At 44.0% G+C, this 19,713-nt stretch overlaps 1 protein-coding gene across 1 annotated transcript; it reads left to right on the forward strand.

The window, feature by feature from the left end:
* Positions 1,921 to 19,713, forward strand: TFG (TRK-fused gene). The gene is made up of 9 exons (XM_021400054.1): positions 1,921 to 2,078; positions 4,102 to 4,203; positions 7,955 to 8,155; positions 10,555 to 10,638; positions 11,380 to 11,526; positions 12,879 to 13,046; positions 14,626 to 14,769; positions 16,685 to 16,774; positions 18,954 to 19,713. The coding sequence occupies exons 3-9, from the start codon at positions 7,972 to 7,974 to the stop codon at positions 19,322 to 19,324; spliced, it is 1,188 nt and encodes a 395-aa protein (XP_021255729.1). The 5' UTR covers positions 1,921 to 2,078; positions 4,102 to 4,203; positions 7,955 to 7,971; the 3' UTR covers positions 19,325 to 19,713.

Below are 19,713 nucleotides of genomic sequence, written 5' to 3' on the forward strand. Positions count from 1 at the left end.
TTCAGGTTGCATACCATATATTTGCAAATCCAATTTATAACATCTACCTTTGTTGATTCCTTTAGCTTACTGAAAAAAAGTATTTTAGAAATTATAACATGGTTTAGGAAGGATGATATTTGATCATGCTGTTGAGAACAGCTAGATATTGTGAGGGTGGCTCCTTAAAAGAGTAATAGCACTTTCTTGCCTATTAATTTTTCCCCCACAAAAATTGTTCTTCAAACCCCATTTAATTTTGAACACAGATCTCTTAAAAAGCTTAATAAATACATCATTTCCATATTATGCCAAAAAAGCAAAAAAACCAACCAAACAAAAAAAACAAATATGCACACACAAAAACAACCAAAGAGTATATAATATTGGATTGACAAATGTTGACTTTTAACTAACCAAATCAAACACCCTATTTTGAATGTTTTCAGATGCTAACAAAATGCTTTAGAGCAAGCACTAAGCATGTCAGAACTAAAAGAAAACATTTTCAGCATAAAAGAATATGGAAAACTATAAAATTTATGTTGGTTTTTTTTTTTTTTTAATCCAAGGGATCTTAATTGCAGAATTTTGCAAAGCAAAATTCAGCCTTTTCAGGTTATATGCTTAATTGTTGTAAGCTCAATAGTTCAACTCTTATCTATACACGTGGAATATAGTAATCTTAATAATATGGTGAACTTTGGTGTTCTTTGTGATATGTGTGCTTTAAGTTCAGGAAGTTTCTCCTTGTTAACACATGGAAAAAGCTCCTTTGATACAGAAATGTTTTGGAGGAGGATTGAATAATCTGTGCACAGGTATGAAAACTGACAGCTTGTGTTTGTAATGGACAGAAAGGCCCTGTCTTCCAGACCTCTTTCCAATGTTTTTAAAATTGAAGAGATGATACATATTTCTTTACGTTTAAAATGGCCAAATTATTTCTAAATATTTTCTCATACTTATCTAGGCAGGCTTCTTGTATCACTGCTTTACCTAGCTCTTTTGTATCTTTGCCTACACACAAAGTGACCAGCAATGATGGACCCCAACAACTTCAGATGCAGTTTCTCTAGGGGTCTTGCCAACCAGATCCCTGAGCAACCTCAAGCCTGTTCTCCCCACATCCACAGTAGAAGTTTCACTGGCAGTTTTCCTCCTGTCACCAAAGACTTGTAACTCAACTACTTCATGGTCATTATGGCCAACATAGCCACCAGTCATCCCTTCAGGGCAACAACTTCAGAGGACAGTAATGGCCTTAAGCTGCGTCAGGGGAAGTTCAAGTTGGATATTAGAATAAATGTATTATTGGAAAGAGCGGTGAGGCATTGGCACAGACTGCCCAGAGAGGTGGTGGAGTCATTGTCCATGGAGGTGTTCAAGAGCCGCACAGATGTGGCACTGAGGGACACGGTTGGTAGGCACAGTGGGGATGGGTTGACAGTTGGACTAGATGATCTAAGAGGTCTTTTCCAACCTTAATGATTCTATGAGTTATTTGGGGAGGCACAGGCTTGCCACAAACAGTGGCTGTGTGCCACAAGCAGGGTTCCATTTCAAGACTGATTTTTCATCCCAGCACTGCCATCCTACATATATATGTCAAAGCCGGCATTCTGCTGTGGTTGAACCACCATTTCCCATCGCTGTGGCCACAGCTGGACGTGCTCATCGTCTCAGAGGTCTACACCAGCCAGATGAGTGGCTCTCATGAAAGGATCTGCCCCCAAAGCCTGGCTGTCTGGTAGCCAGCAGGAAAAAAAGAAACCCCTATTCTCTTGCCTGTGCGAGACAGATGGCAGAAGGGACAAGGAGCAAGCCGGCCAGACATCGAGCCAGCTCAGCAGCACCACCCCCACCGCCACTCCACCCCACCACGCGTGGCGGCGGCCAGGGCGACCAGCTCGGCGCATGCGCGCTGCGGCCCCGGGCGGGCCGGTGGCCGTAGTGCGCATGCGGATGCGTCGCGCAGGCCCGGCAGCGGCAGCACTCCGGCCGCCCCTTCTCTCCCCTGCCACGTACGGGTGGCGGCGGCCGTACCCGGGTTCGGAAAGCGCCGGGGCCTGCACCGGTGGGACCACGCGGGAGCCAGAGTAAGAGAGCGGGCCACACCCGCTTCCTTTCCCTTCGCCGTCCCTGGGGTCAGCCGCTGCGGGGCGGGTAAGGGCGGCGGGAGGGGCGTTGGGCCGGGGGGCTCCGCGGCCCCTGGCGGAGGGGCTGGGAGACCCCTCGCGTCCCCCCGGCCGCGCCTCAGGGAGGCCTCGGCCCGCGCTGAGCCGCGGCGGCTGGCGGCCCCTCCGTCACAGGGCCCCGCTTCCTGCACCGGGCCTGCCTCGCTGCGGCTGGGGAGCGGTGATCCATCTAGCTGTGTCACGTTGTGGGGAGGGAAGCCGGAATGCTGTGCCATTCTGTGCTTGAAACGTTTCGGGTAGTTCTCTGCGATGGCTGCAAGCAGGTGCAGTGTTGGGAGTCTCCTTTCTTTCACTCCAAGCCAAGTGGAGAACACTTGGGCAAAAAAAAAAAAAAAAAAAAGTGCATTTAAGTGTTTGCCTGTTACCTTTTCTTACTCTTTGCTAGACATGCAGTGGGTTTCTGAGTGTGATGTTGGTGAATAAGACAATATAATTATGTAATTATGTTACAGTAGCGAGCTTCCTTGCGCAAAGATACAAATGATGCATTCCAAAGGCCACAGCAGCTCAGGTGTGTCCCCTGAAATCTGTCCGGAGGATGACTGATGAGGTTCTGTTCCTACTCTTGTCAGTTTCTAAGCAAGCTACACTGTAATGCTACAGAACCCAAACCAGTGCCTAGCTGTGATGTTTAAACCATATGAGATGCAAGCTGAATGAACTCTCTTAATCCACTTGTAGATGCATTTTCTGTACTTCCTCAAAGCATTCAATAGTACTTGAAGCTGTAGCAAGATCAGGGCAAGACTGGCACTCTCTCTCTGTGTTACTCATTTCACAAAGTGTGTGTGAGGAATCAGAAAAGCGATGCCTTCCTGTTCACCTGACTGGTGTGTCACCGCAGCCTTACCTGCTCCCTTTAGCATTTGCAGAGGTGGATGTTTCATGCTTGGGAGGAGGGAGGGGAGCAGTCACCAGCCTAAAGAACTGGGGAATGGCTTTGTCCATTCTCCTGGGCTTGCCTGCACTCTGCTTCAGGCCTTTGCTCATTGTGCCTGTCTGTTCCAACTTTCCCAAGCTGAGCTGGAAGGAGAGAACTGGGAAGCACGCTTTCATAGGGCTGAGAGGATCACACTTTTCCCCACTGTTTACCAGCAAATTGTCTAAAATTCAGATCACGAGTGTTAGAGATCAGCCATGTTTGTATGAGAGAGAGGAAGGTGTAGAGTACCCTTAGCAGATGGGAGGGAATTATGTTTTCATTGAGTTGGTTTGTATGCTAAATCATTGTCTTGTGGCTCTGGGTGATGAACATGCGTGTAATAAGCAGACAGACTGCATAAACTTCAGGCAACTCACTGCACTCTTTTCAGCAGAAAAAACAGATTCTTAAGCTGAATCGAGGGCAGATAGTATTTTTAAGTACTGTACATTTCTGACTGTATTTCCTTCTTGACCAGTTTTGTGGTTCTGCTTGTGGGAATGTAGCATTACTACTCTGTTACTGCTGGTAGTCTGTACTGATGCTGCCTGGAAGTCACACCACTTAATGCTACAAAGGCTCCAGAAATGGATTTCTAGGTTTTTATAGTGCTAAATCAGTCTAAGTTTAACTTAAATTTAATTAATGAAACTTCACCTGGGGTTTTAAGATGGAGGCCATATAAGTGAGCATGTTAAGACCGCTGGCGAAGATCACTGTCCTCCTGGGAAGGAACACGTTGCTCCTCCATGCAATTAAAAAATCTAGAAAAATAAACACTGTTCCTCAATTACGAAATTAAAACTCTTGTTCAAGATCTGTTTTAGTTGGGTCTCAAACTATACAGTACTCAGGAGTGTAAACGTGATTGTTACATATGATAAAATAGAGGCTTTTTGTAATTGGGTACATTTGTTAAGATGTTTTAAAGTGAAAGATTAACGTGAATTGTTTAAGAAAGTTTGACAGTAAATAAATCTTTCTTATTTTTTTCCGATGCAGCTTCCTGTTTTCTGCCACTAATAGTGCATGGCGGCTTTTCCTAACTCTGTCCTGGAGTGAGGGGAAATTTGACCAATAACCAGCATCAGGAAGACAGACAAGGTAAGGTAATGCTAAATGCATGTTTAGTAAAGGCATTGAAAGAAGACCTGTGTATGGATGCCATTTAATTCTTTATGCTAATTTTGTTCTAAAAAGCCTTCTGTGAAGAAACCTTTTAAAACCAACTTCTGCTGAAACAAAGTAGAACTGAAACAGAGTTGATGTTCCTGTAGTCAAGACTTGCAAAACATGTATAATGCATTAACATTAACACTATTATGAACCTCACCATTTCATCAGTGTCTCTGCAACTACCTTGCTGTGTGAATAAGAGGTCCCTTTTCTCTGCAGTTATACTGAATTTCTCTGTATCCACCTACCTCTTGTTAAATCCTTTTAAGAGAATGAGTTTTGTTCAGTAGCTGCTTGTCTCTTTGCTGTAGTTAACCCTGGCAGGCAGCTCAGCACCACACAGCTGCTGACTTGCCCTCCAAAGGTGGGAGTGGGGAGAGAATCAGAAAGGTACAAGTGCGAGGACTCACGGGATGAGATAAAGACGTTCTGCTAGGTAAAGCAAAAGACACACATGCAACCAAAGCAGAACAAGGAATTAATTTTTACTTCCTGCTACGTTAGCATGCGGGTGTTCAGCCACTTCAAGGAAAGCAGGGCTCAGCACATGTTACAGTTTATTGGGAAGACAGACACCATGGTTCCAGATGTCCTCCCCCAGCTTTACTCCTTTCTCCCAGCTTTTATTGCAGAGCACAACATCCCTTCTGGCCAGGTTGGGTTGTCTGTCCAAAGCGAACTACTAAAACACTGGTGGGCTTTCAGTGTTATTCTCATCCTAAGTCCAAAACACAGCACTGTACTAGCTACTAGAAAGAAAATTAACTATTTCAGCTGAAACCAGGACAGTATTTTCTCTTTATTCTATACCAGCTATGTTGTGCTCTGCTCACATACTTTGCAGCATGTCCCGGTTAATCACTGCCGCCTTACCTGTGTTCTGATTTATGCGCAGATGTCATTCCCTTAGTCTATGGGCCATCCATTTAAATGTGCCTTGAGTTCCTTTAGTCTATAACTTTAGGCTCCATCTGTCATTACAGCCTTTCAGGGCAAGAGAGAGAGTGCGTGTGGTGGTGAATGGTGGAACCAGTTCTGGCTGTGCTTATCCAGCTCTGTCACCACTTCACTTCGCTCAGTTCCATCAAAATTTATTAATCTCGGTGACTCTTGTCATGTACAGTATTACGTAGCAACTAACATCATGCATTTTAAATTAATATCTGTTCTCACCCAACATAATACTCCCCTTGAGGTACGCACCAAACATCCCCATCCTTCTGTATTACCCACTAAGTGCACTCAGGTCGCTGACCAAAAGCAATCCTATGAATGGACTTGCCTTTGTCTGAGGCAGGAATTGCCCAGACTAGTTTTCATGTACACAGCAAGGACTTGATCTCCTTATGCAGAATGTGAGTTTTTTAACTGAGCAGGGCTAGCTTGATCGGCAGATCCCTTTTGCGAAATGTGTGCGCCGGTGTTTGAAAGTCCCAGCACCCATTGCTCTTAGTGCGGTTTTTAATAGCCCATTGTATCGTTTGATTTTCCTGGAGGCTGGTGCAAGGTAGGGGGTGTGATATACCCACTCAGTGCCATGCTCTTTGGCCCAGGTGTCTATGAGGTTGTTCTGGAAATGAGTCCTGTTGTTTGACTCAGTTCTTACTGGGGTGCCATGTTGCCACAAGACTTGCTTTTTGAGGCCCAGAATGCTGTTTTGGCAGTGGCACATGGCAGGGATATGTTTCCAGACATCCAGTGGTTGCTTCCATCATTGTAAGCCCATGGCGCTTGCCGTGGCTGCTTCAGTCCTAGCACCCTGTTGGTTTTGATTTTCTTCAGTGGCACAGCTCTTGGGTATGTGGGCATCTACGTGGCATACTTTTACAGCCATGTTCTCTACCCGGACAACAATATCTTTCCTAATGCAGCGGCCCAGATGAGTTTGCCTCTGCACTGACAGCTGTTCTGCCTCCATTGCTGTAAGCACCTCCACAGGGCATTTGCCACCATCCATGAGTCAATATAGAGATGGAACGCTGGCCGCTTTTCTCACTAGCTTAAGATAGCTGAATGGCCTTCACTTCTGTAAATTAACTCAATTCAGTAACTTCTTCAGCAATTTCTGTGACCTCTTGCACAGGACTCCACAAGGCCTTCCACCTCTGATGCTTTCCCGCACTAAGACGTCAGTGAACAGGACATACTGCTTCTTGTGAGGCTGATCATCTTGTTTTGTGTGGTTCCTTCTATAGGACTTACTATAACTCAGGTCGTGGGTTTCAACTGTTTGAAGGCAAATCCATTACAGCCTCCACCCCATGTCCTTTTTGGCCGGGCCATAGGATTTAACATTGAAGGGAACTCCTACCCTCTCCCTTGCTCCAGCCTGAGCTTGTCCAGTAGGTAGAGGTCTGCCTACTGTGTTGTGGACATATCCATGGCCACAAGTGCTTCAAGGTTTGCCTGTTCTGATGTGGGTTTTGTAATGGGCCACAGCCTCTTCAGAGGTATACCTGCTGCAGAATGGACATATCCACAGCCACAGTTACTTTGAGATGTACCTTCTCTGTCATGGCCTTTTCCATTGGCCGTGGTCCCTTCAGACTCTGCTGTGTTCTGGTCTTACCCACAGCCACAAATGCTTTGAAGTATTCTGGCATGGCTTAGTCTGCAGACACGGGCGCTGCAAGGTGTACTGACACAGGCTTCTGCATGGCCACAGATGCCTTGAGGCATGTTTTCTCCAGAGTGGACTACTCCATGGCCACGGACACTTCAGGGTACACGTTCTCCCATGCGGACTCATCCACAGGTCTCTCTGTCCTGAGTTTAGCCTGGAGTCGCAGCCTATCCAGTACAGCAGCACAGGGGCAACAGCGATGCCCTGGCTGTCTTCCTGCCCAGGCTCATGACCATGGTTGTTTCCAAAATGTTCCCACACATAGCAAAGCAATATGATGAGGAGTAGACGCCAGAAGCAAAAGCAGCCATTAACAGGTGCTGGACTCTGAAAATACAGTAAGACAAGTAAGCCCTATGAAAAGCGTGGGAGCCTGTCAGTTAGTGGTCAAACAGCTGCAATATCTATACATTTTATCTCATACACTTGTCACACTCATCTGTCTTGGAACCCTTTGTTCCCCAGATTGGGTGCTAGAAAGACTGTAGTAGTTTAACCATGAGAGGCAGCTAAGTACCACATACCCACTTGCTTATCCTCCCCAGGTGGGATGGGGGAGAGAATCAGAAAGTAAAAAATGTGAAACCTCGTAGGTTGTGATAAAGACAGATAAAGTCACGTGCAAAGCAAACAAGGAATTCATTCATTACTTCCCATCAGCAACCAAATGGCTGAGCTAACCTAACCGCAGGAGAGCTGGGTTCATCGCGTGTAAAGTTTTATTGGGAAGACAAATGCCTTCCCTTCAGACATCCCCCCTTCCTGAGCACAGTGCCATGTAGTGTGGGACATACATCCCTTTGGCCAAGTTGGATCGGCTGTCCTGGCTGTGTCCTCCAGCTACTTGTGCTTTGCCCATGAGCTCGGTAAACGTATGATCCACTTCATTGTTTGAGAAACTGGTGCATTGTAGAACGTGCCTGAGAGAGGTGTTTTAGAGGTTTTCTTTTTCAGAATATGGAAAGCTTCAGAACTGCTATCAGGCACGTTTAAGTTGTTAGCGATTTAGTTCTCTAAAGGATGTTTTTAATGTTTTTATTGTTAACTGGTCTGTAGGTGACAAGGAATCCACCATGAATGGGCAGCTGGACTTAAGTGGGAAGCTGATCATAAAAGCTCAGCTTGGTGAAGATATTAGGAGAATTCCTATCCATAATGAGGACATCACCTATGATGAGTTAGTGTTAATGATGCAAAGAGTTTTTAGAGGAAAACTTCTGAGCAACGATGAAGTCACAATAAAATACAAAGATGAAGGTAAGGTTTAACTACTGCCGTTGCAGTTCAATTACTACTATTGCTCTGATACCATTTATCCAGAAATTACACAGGGCAGAAACTGTGAAACTCACCTTTTCAAAGTTGTCCAAAATACTGTTGGCAAATGTGGACGATTTCTCTTAAAATCATTTGATGTAATCAATAGAATCTGTCTTTTGTGGTTACGCTGTCTTACCATAGTATTTCCGCCAGGATTTCTGGAATATCAGCAATCTGAAAATTCATTTTTTTGCTGATGCTGTTTCAGATTTCTCTGCTAGCTGCCTATTTAACCATTTTTTTTGTGCGTGTGCTTTCAGTGATAGGGTGGGTTTGAGGGGTGAAAGTTGAATTAACGTGCGTGATTTAACACCAGCTCTCTTTAGACTTAAAATGTAATTTTTATGCAGTTCTTTCACAGGATGCAAAATGCATTGTTTGAGATGTATGGAGTGATTGTTGTGGTTCTGAAGGATTTTATCTTAGAATGCCGGTGCGGAAGAGAGGGCAGAGGGGATGGTATTCATGATATAAACATGGAACTCTGGATGGAGGAAAAGAATCCAAAGTCTCTTAGATCAAAGACTGCAATAATTATGTGTGCAGCAGAAGTGCTATGTTACGGCAGTATTCAGGTTCATTTTTTCTTAATGGCATTAGCACTGTCTGGGGAACCTAAAATGTCAAGCAACCTTTGTTCATGCATCTGTACCACTCTGAATGACTTAGAGACAGTTTTTCAGTTTTATAAAGGTTTGAGAGAGACTTACTTCTCATCAAAAATGATATGCAATTAAAAGCTATTTTTTGGAGTCTTGACCTCTAGTAGGAGAAAGCTATGTGGATTTGCAGTAGTTTTGTTTTCTGTTTTATCACATATTATTTTTCCTTTTTGGAATGGGAAAGGCAAAAGAAAGTGAGTGAATGGTTTTTCATTAGGTTAAAGCATCTTGTCCCTTTTTTGCATTCTTGCCTGTTCTTTAGGTATAATTCTCTGGTTTTATGTACGTCTCTGTCTTTTCTGTGACACACTTTTGCTTCATCCACGCTTCCATGTCAGACGCCATTCTGTCAGACTGCCCCTCTGCTGCCATCTGTCACACGGCAACAACACGTAAGGGAATATTGGTGGGAAGGTTCAACCTCTACTGCCGTTCCACCAGCATCCGCCTCTCACGTTGTGGGCCAACATCATAAAATAGGAGGCATTACTTTCAGAGCAGCCTTCATAAAATATATAAAATAGTTAAAGTATATAAGTAACAAAACATTATTTTTTACCATCTTCATTAAAACATAAAAAATGAGAGCAACAAAACCAAAAAACTAACGGGATATTGACCTTGTTTTTGTGAAACTGATGTATCAGTCTGGTTCAGTGGCAGTGGCTGCAGTTCTTAGTGAGTTCTCAAGGTGTTCGTCAGAGATTTTTGATGAAGTTTTATTTTTCCTATGCTATGACCTTGAAAACAGTTGTTCACAAGCTGCTAAAAAGCAACAACGTGAACAAGAGTAACTGTGAAGTGAGGGGTACTTCCCTCTGCTAAGGTGGGGCTTACAAAAGTCCCATTGAGAGACGTGATGGTGTGGGGCAAGGGGCAGCCACAGGCAGGATGGACTGGGCCGGGCGTGCAACGTGGCTGCTCTAGGTCATGATTGCTGCTAAGAACATTTAAACAACATTCATGTCAGAGGAAGTTGCAGTATTTAAGGGAAGAGTTAAGAGAACTGGATTCGGTGTGATTGCTGTATGAGGTCAGTGGTATTCTTGCCTTTGCTTCAGCTAGGCTAAGGTCATTGTTTAAGTCTTTTTCCTTACCCTCCAAACCTGGAGGAGCACTAGTCTCCATCTCATTAATGTCAATAGGCAGTCTTCTGAAGCCACTCATAATTCTGCCTTAACCTCTGTGCATAATTTCCTCGCACACTGATCCTGGCATTCAAATAGTAAATATTTTTGTGTGGTGTTGCGCAAAAGTCTAACGTGTTGCTTTGTTCTGATGATGGTTTTAAGAAACATTTGTGAGGACCTTATTTTTCTTGCAAAGTGTTCCTCACTCTCTAAATATTTCTTTCTACCCAAGTTACTGCAGATGCCTTTTAAATCAACAGTGTTTCTAATCGATTGTAGCTCGGGGAAACGCAGAGCTAAGCCTTGCTTAGTAACCCTAGAGCAAAACCTCTGCTTTTTACTTCTACGTCTTCGGTTTTCTCTTTATACATATAGTGAGGTATGGTAAGTGATAGTGTTAATTGGTAAACTCTTTTCTGGTAGCTTTGGAATCAAATAGGGAATGTCATTATTTAGTAATGAAGTAACACTTCTGCCCTAACATGAAGTTCAGTGGTGAATAGGCCTTGCTTTAATGTAACTTATTTTTAAATATTCTTTTCAGATGGAGATCTTATAACAATTTTTGATAGCTCAGATCTTTCCTTTGCAATTCAGTGCAGCAGGATACTCAAGCTGACATTGTTTGGTAAGTATATAAGGTGGTTCATACCTCTTTTAAAATAACCTTTATTAAATAAATTCAGGCACAGATGTTCATTATCAATTTATGTCATGTTAGAAAAATGAAATCAGTAAGTTACAAACAGTGGATTAATATGGGACATCTCTTTTCTCTTTTGCTCTTTCACGTGATATGTGAAGTTGGAGAAACTGAAATTCTGTTAAAAATAACATTAAGTGCTTCTAGAGGAATAGATTTTAACATTTATCCTTTTGCCTTTGATAAAATGATGCTTTTTTTTTCAGGTTGCTATTTGTAATTTTGTAGATCGTTCCACAGAACAGCGGGCAGATTTGAACCTGAAGACTGACCCTGTTCTCAAAGTGCAAGAGGGCTCTGTGTGCTGCCCTAGTTCTAAAGGCACTGTCTAATGGGACAGATTTCCACAACCAAATATGGTGTTTGTATTGTTCAGAGTATAGGTGTGGAAATTGAATAAACAATGCAGAAACTTGCTGCAAGACTTGCTCTGCAGTTGTGGTTCTCAGTAGTCTCAGGCTAAAATGAGATTATGTGAAAGGAACAGTAAACTCTAGAATGAGTTTAGCCTGTGTTTACTCACTGTGTGTCGCTCCAAACTTCACAAAGTAGAATGATTCTGAAATTGGGAATGTTGGGTTGGTTTTTTTGTTTTTTTTTTCCAATTTTAAAGTGAACATCAAAACATTTCTACAGTCCTAAATGTATCTAATTGTTGTTTTGCAGTTAACGGACAGCCAAGACCCCTAGAATCCAATCAGGTGAAATACCTGCGTCGAGAGCTGATAGAACTTCGCAATAAAGTCAATCGTTTACTGGACTGTTTAGAGCCACCCGCTGAACCGGGGGTGTCCACCAACCTGCCTGAAAGTGGTAGGCAGCCTGCCTAAGAGCTGTTGGGTTTGGTTTGCAGGGTTGCGTGCTGTTCAACCAAGTGAAAGATGAGGTCTTGAGTACTGGTTGTGATGGTTCTCGATCGTTGCTCAATTTTTAATGCTTCAGTTATTTCAGAGGCAGAATCTGCCTTTGGATTATTTGGAGTATAGCAGTAAGTTAACTTAGAAATAACACCTCCAAGGATGATTTTTGTTGTGATGTCTAAAGGCTGTAACTAACGCTTGTGAGTCGGGACAACTTTTCGACAAGGCTTTCAGCTGAATTAATAGTCTGTTGTTGCTGAAGAGGGAAGAGCCGAGCACTCCCACTGCTTACTTTGGGCTAGCTCTGGTGCTTATCTTGTCATGTTGCTAAGCAGGTTTGAGTCACTAGTACAGTAAAAAGCTAATTCAGCAAAAATTATATTCACTTCTTTTGCCAGGTTAGGAAATTGAATCCAGACATTTTGAGCTCAGACCAGCATCAGAGCTGTCTCAGGGTAAGCAGCACAAGGGTGCAGAATAGGGGTGGGAGAGCATTTTGGGGGAGGGGGTGAAATGGGGGAGGAACCTGTATTCTCCCACTTTTGAGACAGTGATCTGCTAGTTTAGAAGAGTCACGGAGTACAGTGTTACGAGTAAAGAGGCAAACTCACAGCTCCAGCCTTTCTTTTAAGAAACGTTGCTTTTGTTATTTTAACAAGAAAACCTACAAAAATGCAACCCCCGTTCCTACAATATAAGCAGTGACTAAATTCAGTGGAATACTGGGAATTTGGGTTATAAACTGCTTGGAAGGAGGTTAGCGTGATGATCGTAGAGTGCAAACAGCCAGTTTTAACTCTACCTGCGCTTGTTTGTTTCTAAGTGAAAATGGGGCCCTGTGGAAGATAAGGGGCTTCAGAGGTAATCGGTTCTGCAGGGAGATGAGCTTCATCCATCAGCGTGGGGAGGGGAACTGGCAGAGGAGGGAACAGGACAGAACAAGAGCGACAGTTGGTGAAACTATAATAAATTGGAGGCTGTCCTGTAAGTAAGTGTTCCTGATTTAGAATTCTTTGTTGGCAAATCATACCAGAACAATTTGTTGTAGCGGGAACCTTTGAACTTCAGAGTGAACTGATGCTCCAGTGTCAGTGTGTGTCTTAACTATGCAACGATGAGACCTCAGCTTTGTGGTTCATCACATTCTTAGATACAACGTTGATTATTCACATTGTTCTAACATAAGCATTTTAACAGGTCGTTTTTTTAAGACTGTATGCAGTTTTAAAGTTGGTGTAGTACAATAGGTATGTACAATGTTTTTTGAGTTTTCAAGAATTAAAGCCAGGGCGTTTTGTTTCGTAGATGCTGTGGATGGTAGGGAAGAAAAGCCTGCTGCTGCTGACTCTAATGTTAAGCCATCCACTCAAGTTATAGCAGCAAGCATGTCTGCGTTCGATCCGCTAAAGAACCAGGATGAAATCAGCAAGAACGTCATGTCAGCATTTGGCTTGACAGATGATCAGGTGTCAGGTAAGAATGCAAAAAGCAAACCCTATTAGTAAATGATTACCTAAATCTTGATTTGCAACAGAGCATTTGTCTTTTAGATGTATTAAGCTGCATTCTGTATTGACTGTTCCTTTTCAGAATTCTAAAATGCGCGGTGCATTAAGGTGTTGTAAATGGGCTTGCTAAGTTCTGCGTACAAAATGCCAAAATGTTGGTGTTGGTTGTAGCTGGACGTTGTAGCTCAGAGTCAAAAATAGTATAATATTTTTTATTTGAACTACTTAAAGCCCCTACTAATGTAGAGTAACTTAATTGGTAACTGCCAGTGATGGAAGAACAGGACCCACTACTTGGCCTTAAGGATTGATCTTGTGGTTCAGCTTAGGTTCTCGGCTTGTGTTCTGCTCCTTGAGTCAGTCAGAATGGTTTGTATAACCCTATCTTTTCTCTTTTGCATTTCAAAAGTAAGTAGTGACAGCATTTTTTAATCTTAACAGAAGGGAGTTGCCTACTTGCCAGAATGGTGATTGTTCTTGGAGAACTGTGTGATTATTAGTACCAGTATGACTAATAGGAGAATGCGAAACATTTAAACACAGTTTATACTAAACTGAGTACAGTCAGCTTAAGACGAGATAGCTGAAATTGTAAAAGAAATACAGGATGTAATGGGTAATGAGATGCAGAATATAGAGAAATGACTTTCCACAGGATCTTCTTTCAGATCCAAAGAAGGGCAACAAGGCTTGTGAAGGGTTTGGAGAATATGCCCTACGAGGAGAGACTAAAGGAACTGGGGCTGTTTAGTCCAGGGAAGAGGAGGCTGAGGGGAGACCTCATTGCTCTCTTCAAATACCTGAAAGGTGATTGCAGTGAGAGCAGGGCTGGTCTCTTCTCAGTGGTGACAGGTGACAGGACAAGGGGAAATGGCCTCAAGTTGCGCCAGGGGAGGTTTAGGTTGGATATCAGGAGAACTTTACAGAAAGGGTTGTTAAGCACTGGAACAGGCTCCCCAGGGAGGTGGTTGAGTCACCATCCCTGAATGTGTTTAAAAACCGTTTGGATGTGGTGCTCAGGGACATGATTTAGCGGTGGGTTGTTAGAGTTAGGGTAGTATGGTTAGGTTGCGGTTGGACTTGATGATCTTTGAGGTCTTTTCCAACCTGAGCAGTTCTATGATTCTTGAGTCTGACAAATTTTAATTTAACATGATAGCATGTGAATAATTTCCTGCAGCTTTGTACCTGCATTCTGGGTGCAGAAGAAGAATGAGGTACGTTAGGTGTCTGTTCTGTCCACATGCAGCAAGCCTTTGGTGCGTGTGTGCAGGGTGAATGCCTGAAGCTGCAGAAATGGTGTTGTTGTGGAGGGCTTTATCCACAGAGTGGAAGAGCATGAAATTTGAGTGACTTTGACCTGAAACAGGTGGGAAATTCCCTCCCCTTGTATATTTTTAAGCTAGACTTGAGATGTGCAAATACATACTTCCAAATGTAAATCTGTGGAGAACTGGAAAAAGTATTAAAAACTTTGCAAGGGAGCGGACTCATTCAAACTCCCTCTTCGTTTCCTTTAATGTATTTTGTTCTCTCTTCTCTAGGCCCACCCAGTGCCCCCGCAGAAGAACGATCGGGAACACCAGACAGCATCGCTTCCTCCTCTTCTGCAGCCCACCCCCCCGGCGTGCAGCCCCAGCAGGCACCGTACCCGGGAACACAGCCACAGACGGGGCAGCAGGTGGAAGGTGAGGAGCTCCTGCTCTGCTATTTGACATGAGTGGTGCTGCCTGAGTCTGTGTGCTCTGTACCTACGGCTTCTAATTGGCAGGCCCAAAGTGAACGCACAGCTACAAATTCATCTGTCCCACGAGGCAGAATGTTTTTTTTTTCCCTGCGTGTCATTCAACATATGAGCGGCAGGTGGAGCAGTAGCTCCATTTAAAAGGGTAGTGAATTAGCAAGGGGAGTTTCAGTATTCTGTTCACGTTTTCTAGGAGCACCCAGTCTTCAGACCTTTGTAATTCTAGACACAGCTGCGGCATGACTTTACTGTTTGTACTTCCATACCAACTATGTTAGAAAGACGTTTCTGTATTTTGACACAGAAACAAGATAAAACCCTCTTCTACTTTCTTTACTGATCTAACAGACAGGCATAAGACACATTGGTGATGGTGACCACAGTATCCACAGTCACTTGAAATCCCTTCCTGGTGGTTACCAGTGACATTTTGACTGAGCAGAGTATTCGAGCAATCCCTAGTTAGGTCTGTGCGTGAAAGCTGTTAGTTGAAGTAGAGCATTATGAAAACACTTGTTTTTGCTGCTTTCGGCCTTTTTTTGCTTACATTTCTTATACTATTTAAGGGATATAAATGAGAAAGAAGAGTAATCTTTGTGGCTTAAAGCTATAATAATGATTCGATGTCTGGTACATATAAAATCTTTTCAAAGATTTTCTTAAAACCCAGGATTTTTAAAACTGGCATTAGGTACCATCTTATTATTGCTTATTAATTATTTTTCTTTGTGAATACAAGGTCATTCGACCTCTGTGCAGATACTATTGAATGGCTTGCCTCCTCTTCACCAGTTTGAATGCAATCAGTACAACAAAGAAGCGTGTGTGTGCTTTGAATTCTCTTCAGCCCTTCTGCTCAGTGCTCTTTTCATCTCACAATAATTGTATACCAAATAAAGTCTTGAAGAGTTGGTGGGCATGTAAAACACCTTTGCTTTCAGCTGCAGTTAACACAGAGTTAAAAGGAAAGGAGGAACCCTGCTGAAGCGGCGCGTACAGGGATGTGGGAGGACTTGGAGCAGAACTGCTTTTACTGTCTTAGTGCACTTCAGACGATACAGTTTGCAGTTCTATTTATACAGCCTGTTGATCTTTGCAGAATGAGTAATTGTACAGTAACACTTTATAGTGAAGTCTCCAAGTCTGCTGCAGTTCAGCTAAGCTTCGGTTTGGCAGATAATTAGTTTTGTTCTTTGTGCGTGTTATTCAAAGAAGAAACAGCAGGAGCAGAAAACCTAAGCAAGGCCCATAGGTTAAGTCAGAACAAATATTCTGTCTCAGCTTGCCAAGAAAATGAACAAAGTAAAGTTAGGAAAAATGAGCATTGAATTAGAATGCCCGACCTTAAGAATGTATGGTTTTATTTCTGTTTTAGGGGGTATAACGCTGGGTCTCTCAAGAAAACCTGCCTTACAGCGAGTCAGGCGTTAAGGGATGGAGGACTTGTCTAGACAATGTGGTCAGAATAAATAATGTACCACTCTGCTTACAGGACTTTGTACAGAAATAGTCTTAAAAACTATTATAAACAGACAATTGAGGACATGTTTAACTTCTGAAGTACTTTAATTTACATTATAAGTTCTGGAGAAGTTAGCAAGATGCGTAAAGATTCTTGCACTCTTACACACCAGTGCAGTGCTAATTAAGGTATATGGCTCTTGGCATCCCTTGAAATAGTGAGCCCCACATAAAATAAGAACTATTTGTTTTGTCTTTGGAGTGGCACGGTTCAGAAACTGAAATCTGTAATTTGTACATGTTATTTCTGCAACTGGAACTGTTAGGATGTCGTGCGTCCGGTATGTATGATACAGCTCAGGTACCAGCCCCCAACCAACCGAGCTCTCTGTCCCCAGGCCAGATGTACCAGCAGTACCAGCAGCCAGGTTACCCTGCCCAGCAGCCACAGGCGCAGCCCCAGCAGCAGTATGGCGTGCAGTACCCAGGTAAGTGGCTCCTGCAAACTGCGACGTGGCTGGGGGGGCTGTCTCTGTCGGTGCCCGATCCTCTGAGCTTTGGTTCCCGAATGTGTGGGGCAGCTCAGGGTGCTGAGCCTCCCAAACAGCTGCGCTTCTGAGGGAAACGGGCACAATTCTAAAATGACCGGGTAGCGAATGCTGGCGGTGCGTGTGTTTTCACTAGAGTTGGACTTCGGTATCTCAGTTCTACCTGACTGTCAGAAGAATGCACTGGTAGAAAAGTAGGTGAAGTAAAGCATGAGCAGTCTTCAGGATTGAGGTCTGCATCTTGGCATTCTAGCAAAGAACTGATTCTAGCAAAGTTACTAATGCCTCAACTAAAGGCACTACTGCTTTTGACAGGAGAGCACGTTAGCACATTAGTGGTTTGTCTGCAAATACGAAATGCTAGGCTTTGCATGTCTCCAAAATAAACTTGACTTCAGAATTTCCAGTTATTTACTGCAGCAGAAACTGACATCTAATAACTGATAGTATACGCTGCAGTACCAGGATGAATATATACCTCCCATTGCTTATTGCTTTTAGAAGAAGATAGAAAGCATTTGTCATGTAGTTTAGCCAAGATTATTTAAAACAAACAAAGACTTCCATACTGTTAAGTGCCTCAGAACGCAGCCTGTACCACTGCTTTTTTTTTCCCCCACAATGTATACAGTGGAAGTGGATCAGTTTTGATGTAGATGAGAACAGTTGCGTAGCTTATGAAAAAATTCCCATGTTTATCTTGGATAAGAATCCTAGAAAACTTGGTACAGAGGGTTTGTGCCTCATCCCTTGTGCTCTGTGCAAGAGCTGATTGAATTGGGTCTTGAAATGGTATTTTGTTCTGTGCAGATCTCTCACCTTGCCTTTTGTAATTAGACGTCTGTGACAGACTGCCACCAGTCCTGTTCCTTCTGCTGAAGTTAGACTTAAAGAAGTAGAAATGCCTATCTGACTTAATTGCTATAGACTTAAAAAACTACTGCAGGAGAAAAAAAGAGTTTCCAGCTACGTACTAGTCATTTCCCACCATGATCTAGACCGTTATTTTACTGCAGTATTTCCTGCAGGATCTATAGTGCAACATGAGTTCTGCATTCCCAATTCTTAGGATGTCTCCATTAAGAAATCGTCATCGCCAAAAATGATCTGGAGCTCCTCATGTTTCCCAAAACTCATTTCATCATTAGCCAGATCTGTCAGAAGCAGTCTCATTGCGAGGGCTTTCTGACAGCTGCCATCGAACAGCTTTACTCGGAAGTGGTTATTCATCTGGTTGTTGCTGTTGTGCCCATGAGGATTAACCTCCCAAACCCCTGCCCCCCAGAGCAGGATCCATTCCCACTCTGTCCAGTAGCTCTGCTAGACAAGAAGATTTACTCATGGTAGTGAACCCGCAGCCTTCTGAGGTTTGTCTCATGAGTAAATTTTGAGCCCAGTTTCAAGGTGAGTTCAAAATTTACTGCAGTGCGTTCTTCGATCCTTACTCTTTCTGTTCAGGGCTGTGCACTTTTAATAACTTGTGTGTCTGGTGTTTAATGCTGACAGGATTCCAGTCAATGGAGAGGTTTCATTGCGAGTAGCTGCAGGTGTGTTTCGTGATGGACAAAAGTAGCTATTTCTTCATAAAAGGAATTAATGCTAATTTTAAAGTCTTCAAAAAGAGAAATTCCTTTTGGAAGCTGGTTTTATGCAGAAACACCAAGTCGGGACACGTTTCAATGGAAGTTTTGTACTCAAGTATTCTGTTCTGCACAATTTCTGTCAAATTTAAAAGTCTGCTTTTAAAGAACTGAAAACATCTGTGGTTTAACCAACACAGTGACTTAAGAGTATTGAGCACTAACTATGTTTTCGTGACAGTTTGGTTTTGATTTTATTTGGGGAAAAAGGCTACATTTTTGCCTTGCTTGTCAAGGAGGATTTCTTACTTTTAACGTGATGTGATGGTAAAATGCCGTTTGTCTGTCTTTTAAATTCCTTGTTGGCTGTGGGAATACCAGGCCGCGTGCTTTCACGTGATGGCAGGAAAACTCGCAGTTCCTTACGTTTGCTTGTCTGTGCTTATCGTGCTACTTCTGCTGTCACCGTGGTCGCTGTGTGTGTGTGTGTGAGCCCTGGGTGTCATGCCATGCCTCACCCCGTGCCTCTCCCTCCACAGCCGGCTACAGCCCGCAGCAGGCCGCCTCGCAGCCGGCGCAGCAGTTCCCAACCTACAGCCAGCAACCGGCCCCAGCCGCCGCCTTCCCGGGGCAGGGCCAGGCCCAGCAGCTGCCAGCGCAGCAGCCACAGCAGTACCCGGCGGGCAGCTTCCCCCCGCAGCCCTACACCACGCAGGCCTCGCAGCCGGCCCCCTACAGCGGCCCGCCTGGTGCCCAGGCAGCGCCCGGCACCTTCCAGCCACGGCCCGGCTTCACCCCGCCGCCCGGCAGCACCATGACGCCACCGCCCCCTGGGCCCAACCCGTACGCCCGCACCCGGCCACCCTTCGGGCCCCAGGGCTACGCGCAGCCCGGGCCTGGCTACCGGTAAGGGCCGGGTGCCCGGTGCTGGCTGCTGCGGCCTGACAGCCATCCCCACCGAGATCCGGAGCTGTCCGGAGGCAGAAGAGTCACCGTAAGTGTTCATTAGTTCTGCGGGGGGAGGGAAGGAGCGACCAAGCCGTTCATGCTTTGAATTGTATCCGCTTCCTAGTTTAATTTGGGGCTGGGGTGGTTTGGGAACACTACCTACATGTCTGTCAAGTGGTCAATCGACATCCTAGCTTGCCTCGTTCGAAGGATATTAAAATGCTAGCTGGAAGTTTAGCCCACTAATAACATGATTTACTAAATTAGATTAATTTGGAGGTAAAACTAGATATGATGTATTATAAATTGTAACGCTCACATGGAAAGCTAATAAAAAAAACCCTGAATCTA

This window comes from Numida meleagris, chromosome 1, assembly GCF_002078875.1.
Source record: "Numida meleagris isolate 19003 breed g44 Domestic line chromosome 1, NumMel1.0, whole genome shotgun sequence".
Taxonomy (NCBI): domain Eukaryota; kingdom Metazoa; phylum Chordata; class Aves; order Galliformes; family Numididae; genus Numida; species Numida meleagris.

Excerpts from the sequence above, each read along its gene's own strand:
- TFG (XM_021400054.1), top strand. The coding sequence starts at position 7,972 with ATGAATGGGCAGCTGGACTTAAGTGGGAAGCTGATCATAAAAGCTCAG. Across the intron at positions 13,047-14,625 it reads GACAGATGATCAGGTGTCAG|GCCCACCCAGTGCCCCCGCA; the intron begins GTAAGAATGCAA and ends TCTCTTCTCTAG. Across the intron at positions 16,775-18,953 it reads GTATGGCGTGCAGTACCCAG|CCGGCTACAGCCCGCAGCAG; the intron begins GTAAGTGGCTCC and ends CTCCCTCCACAG.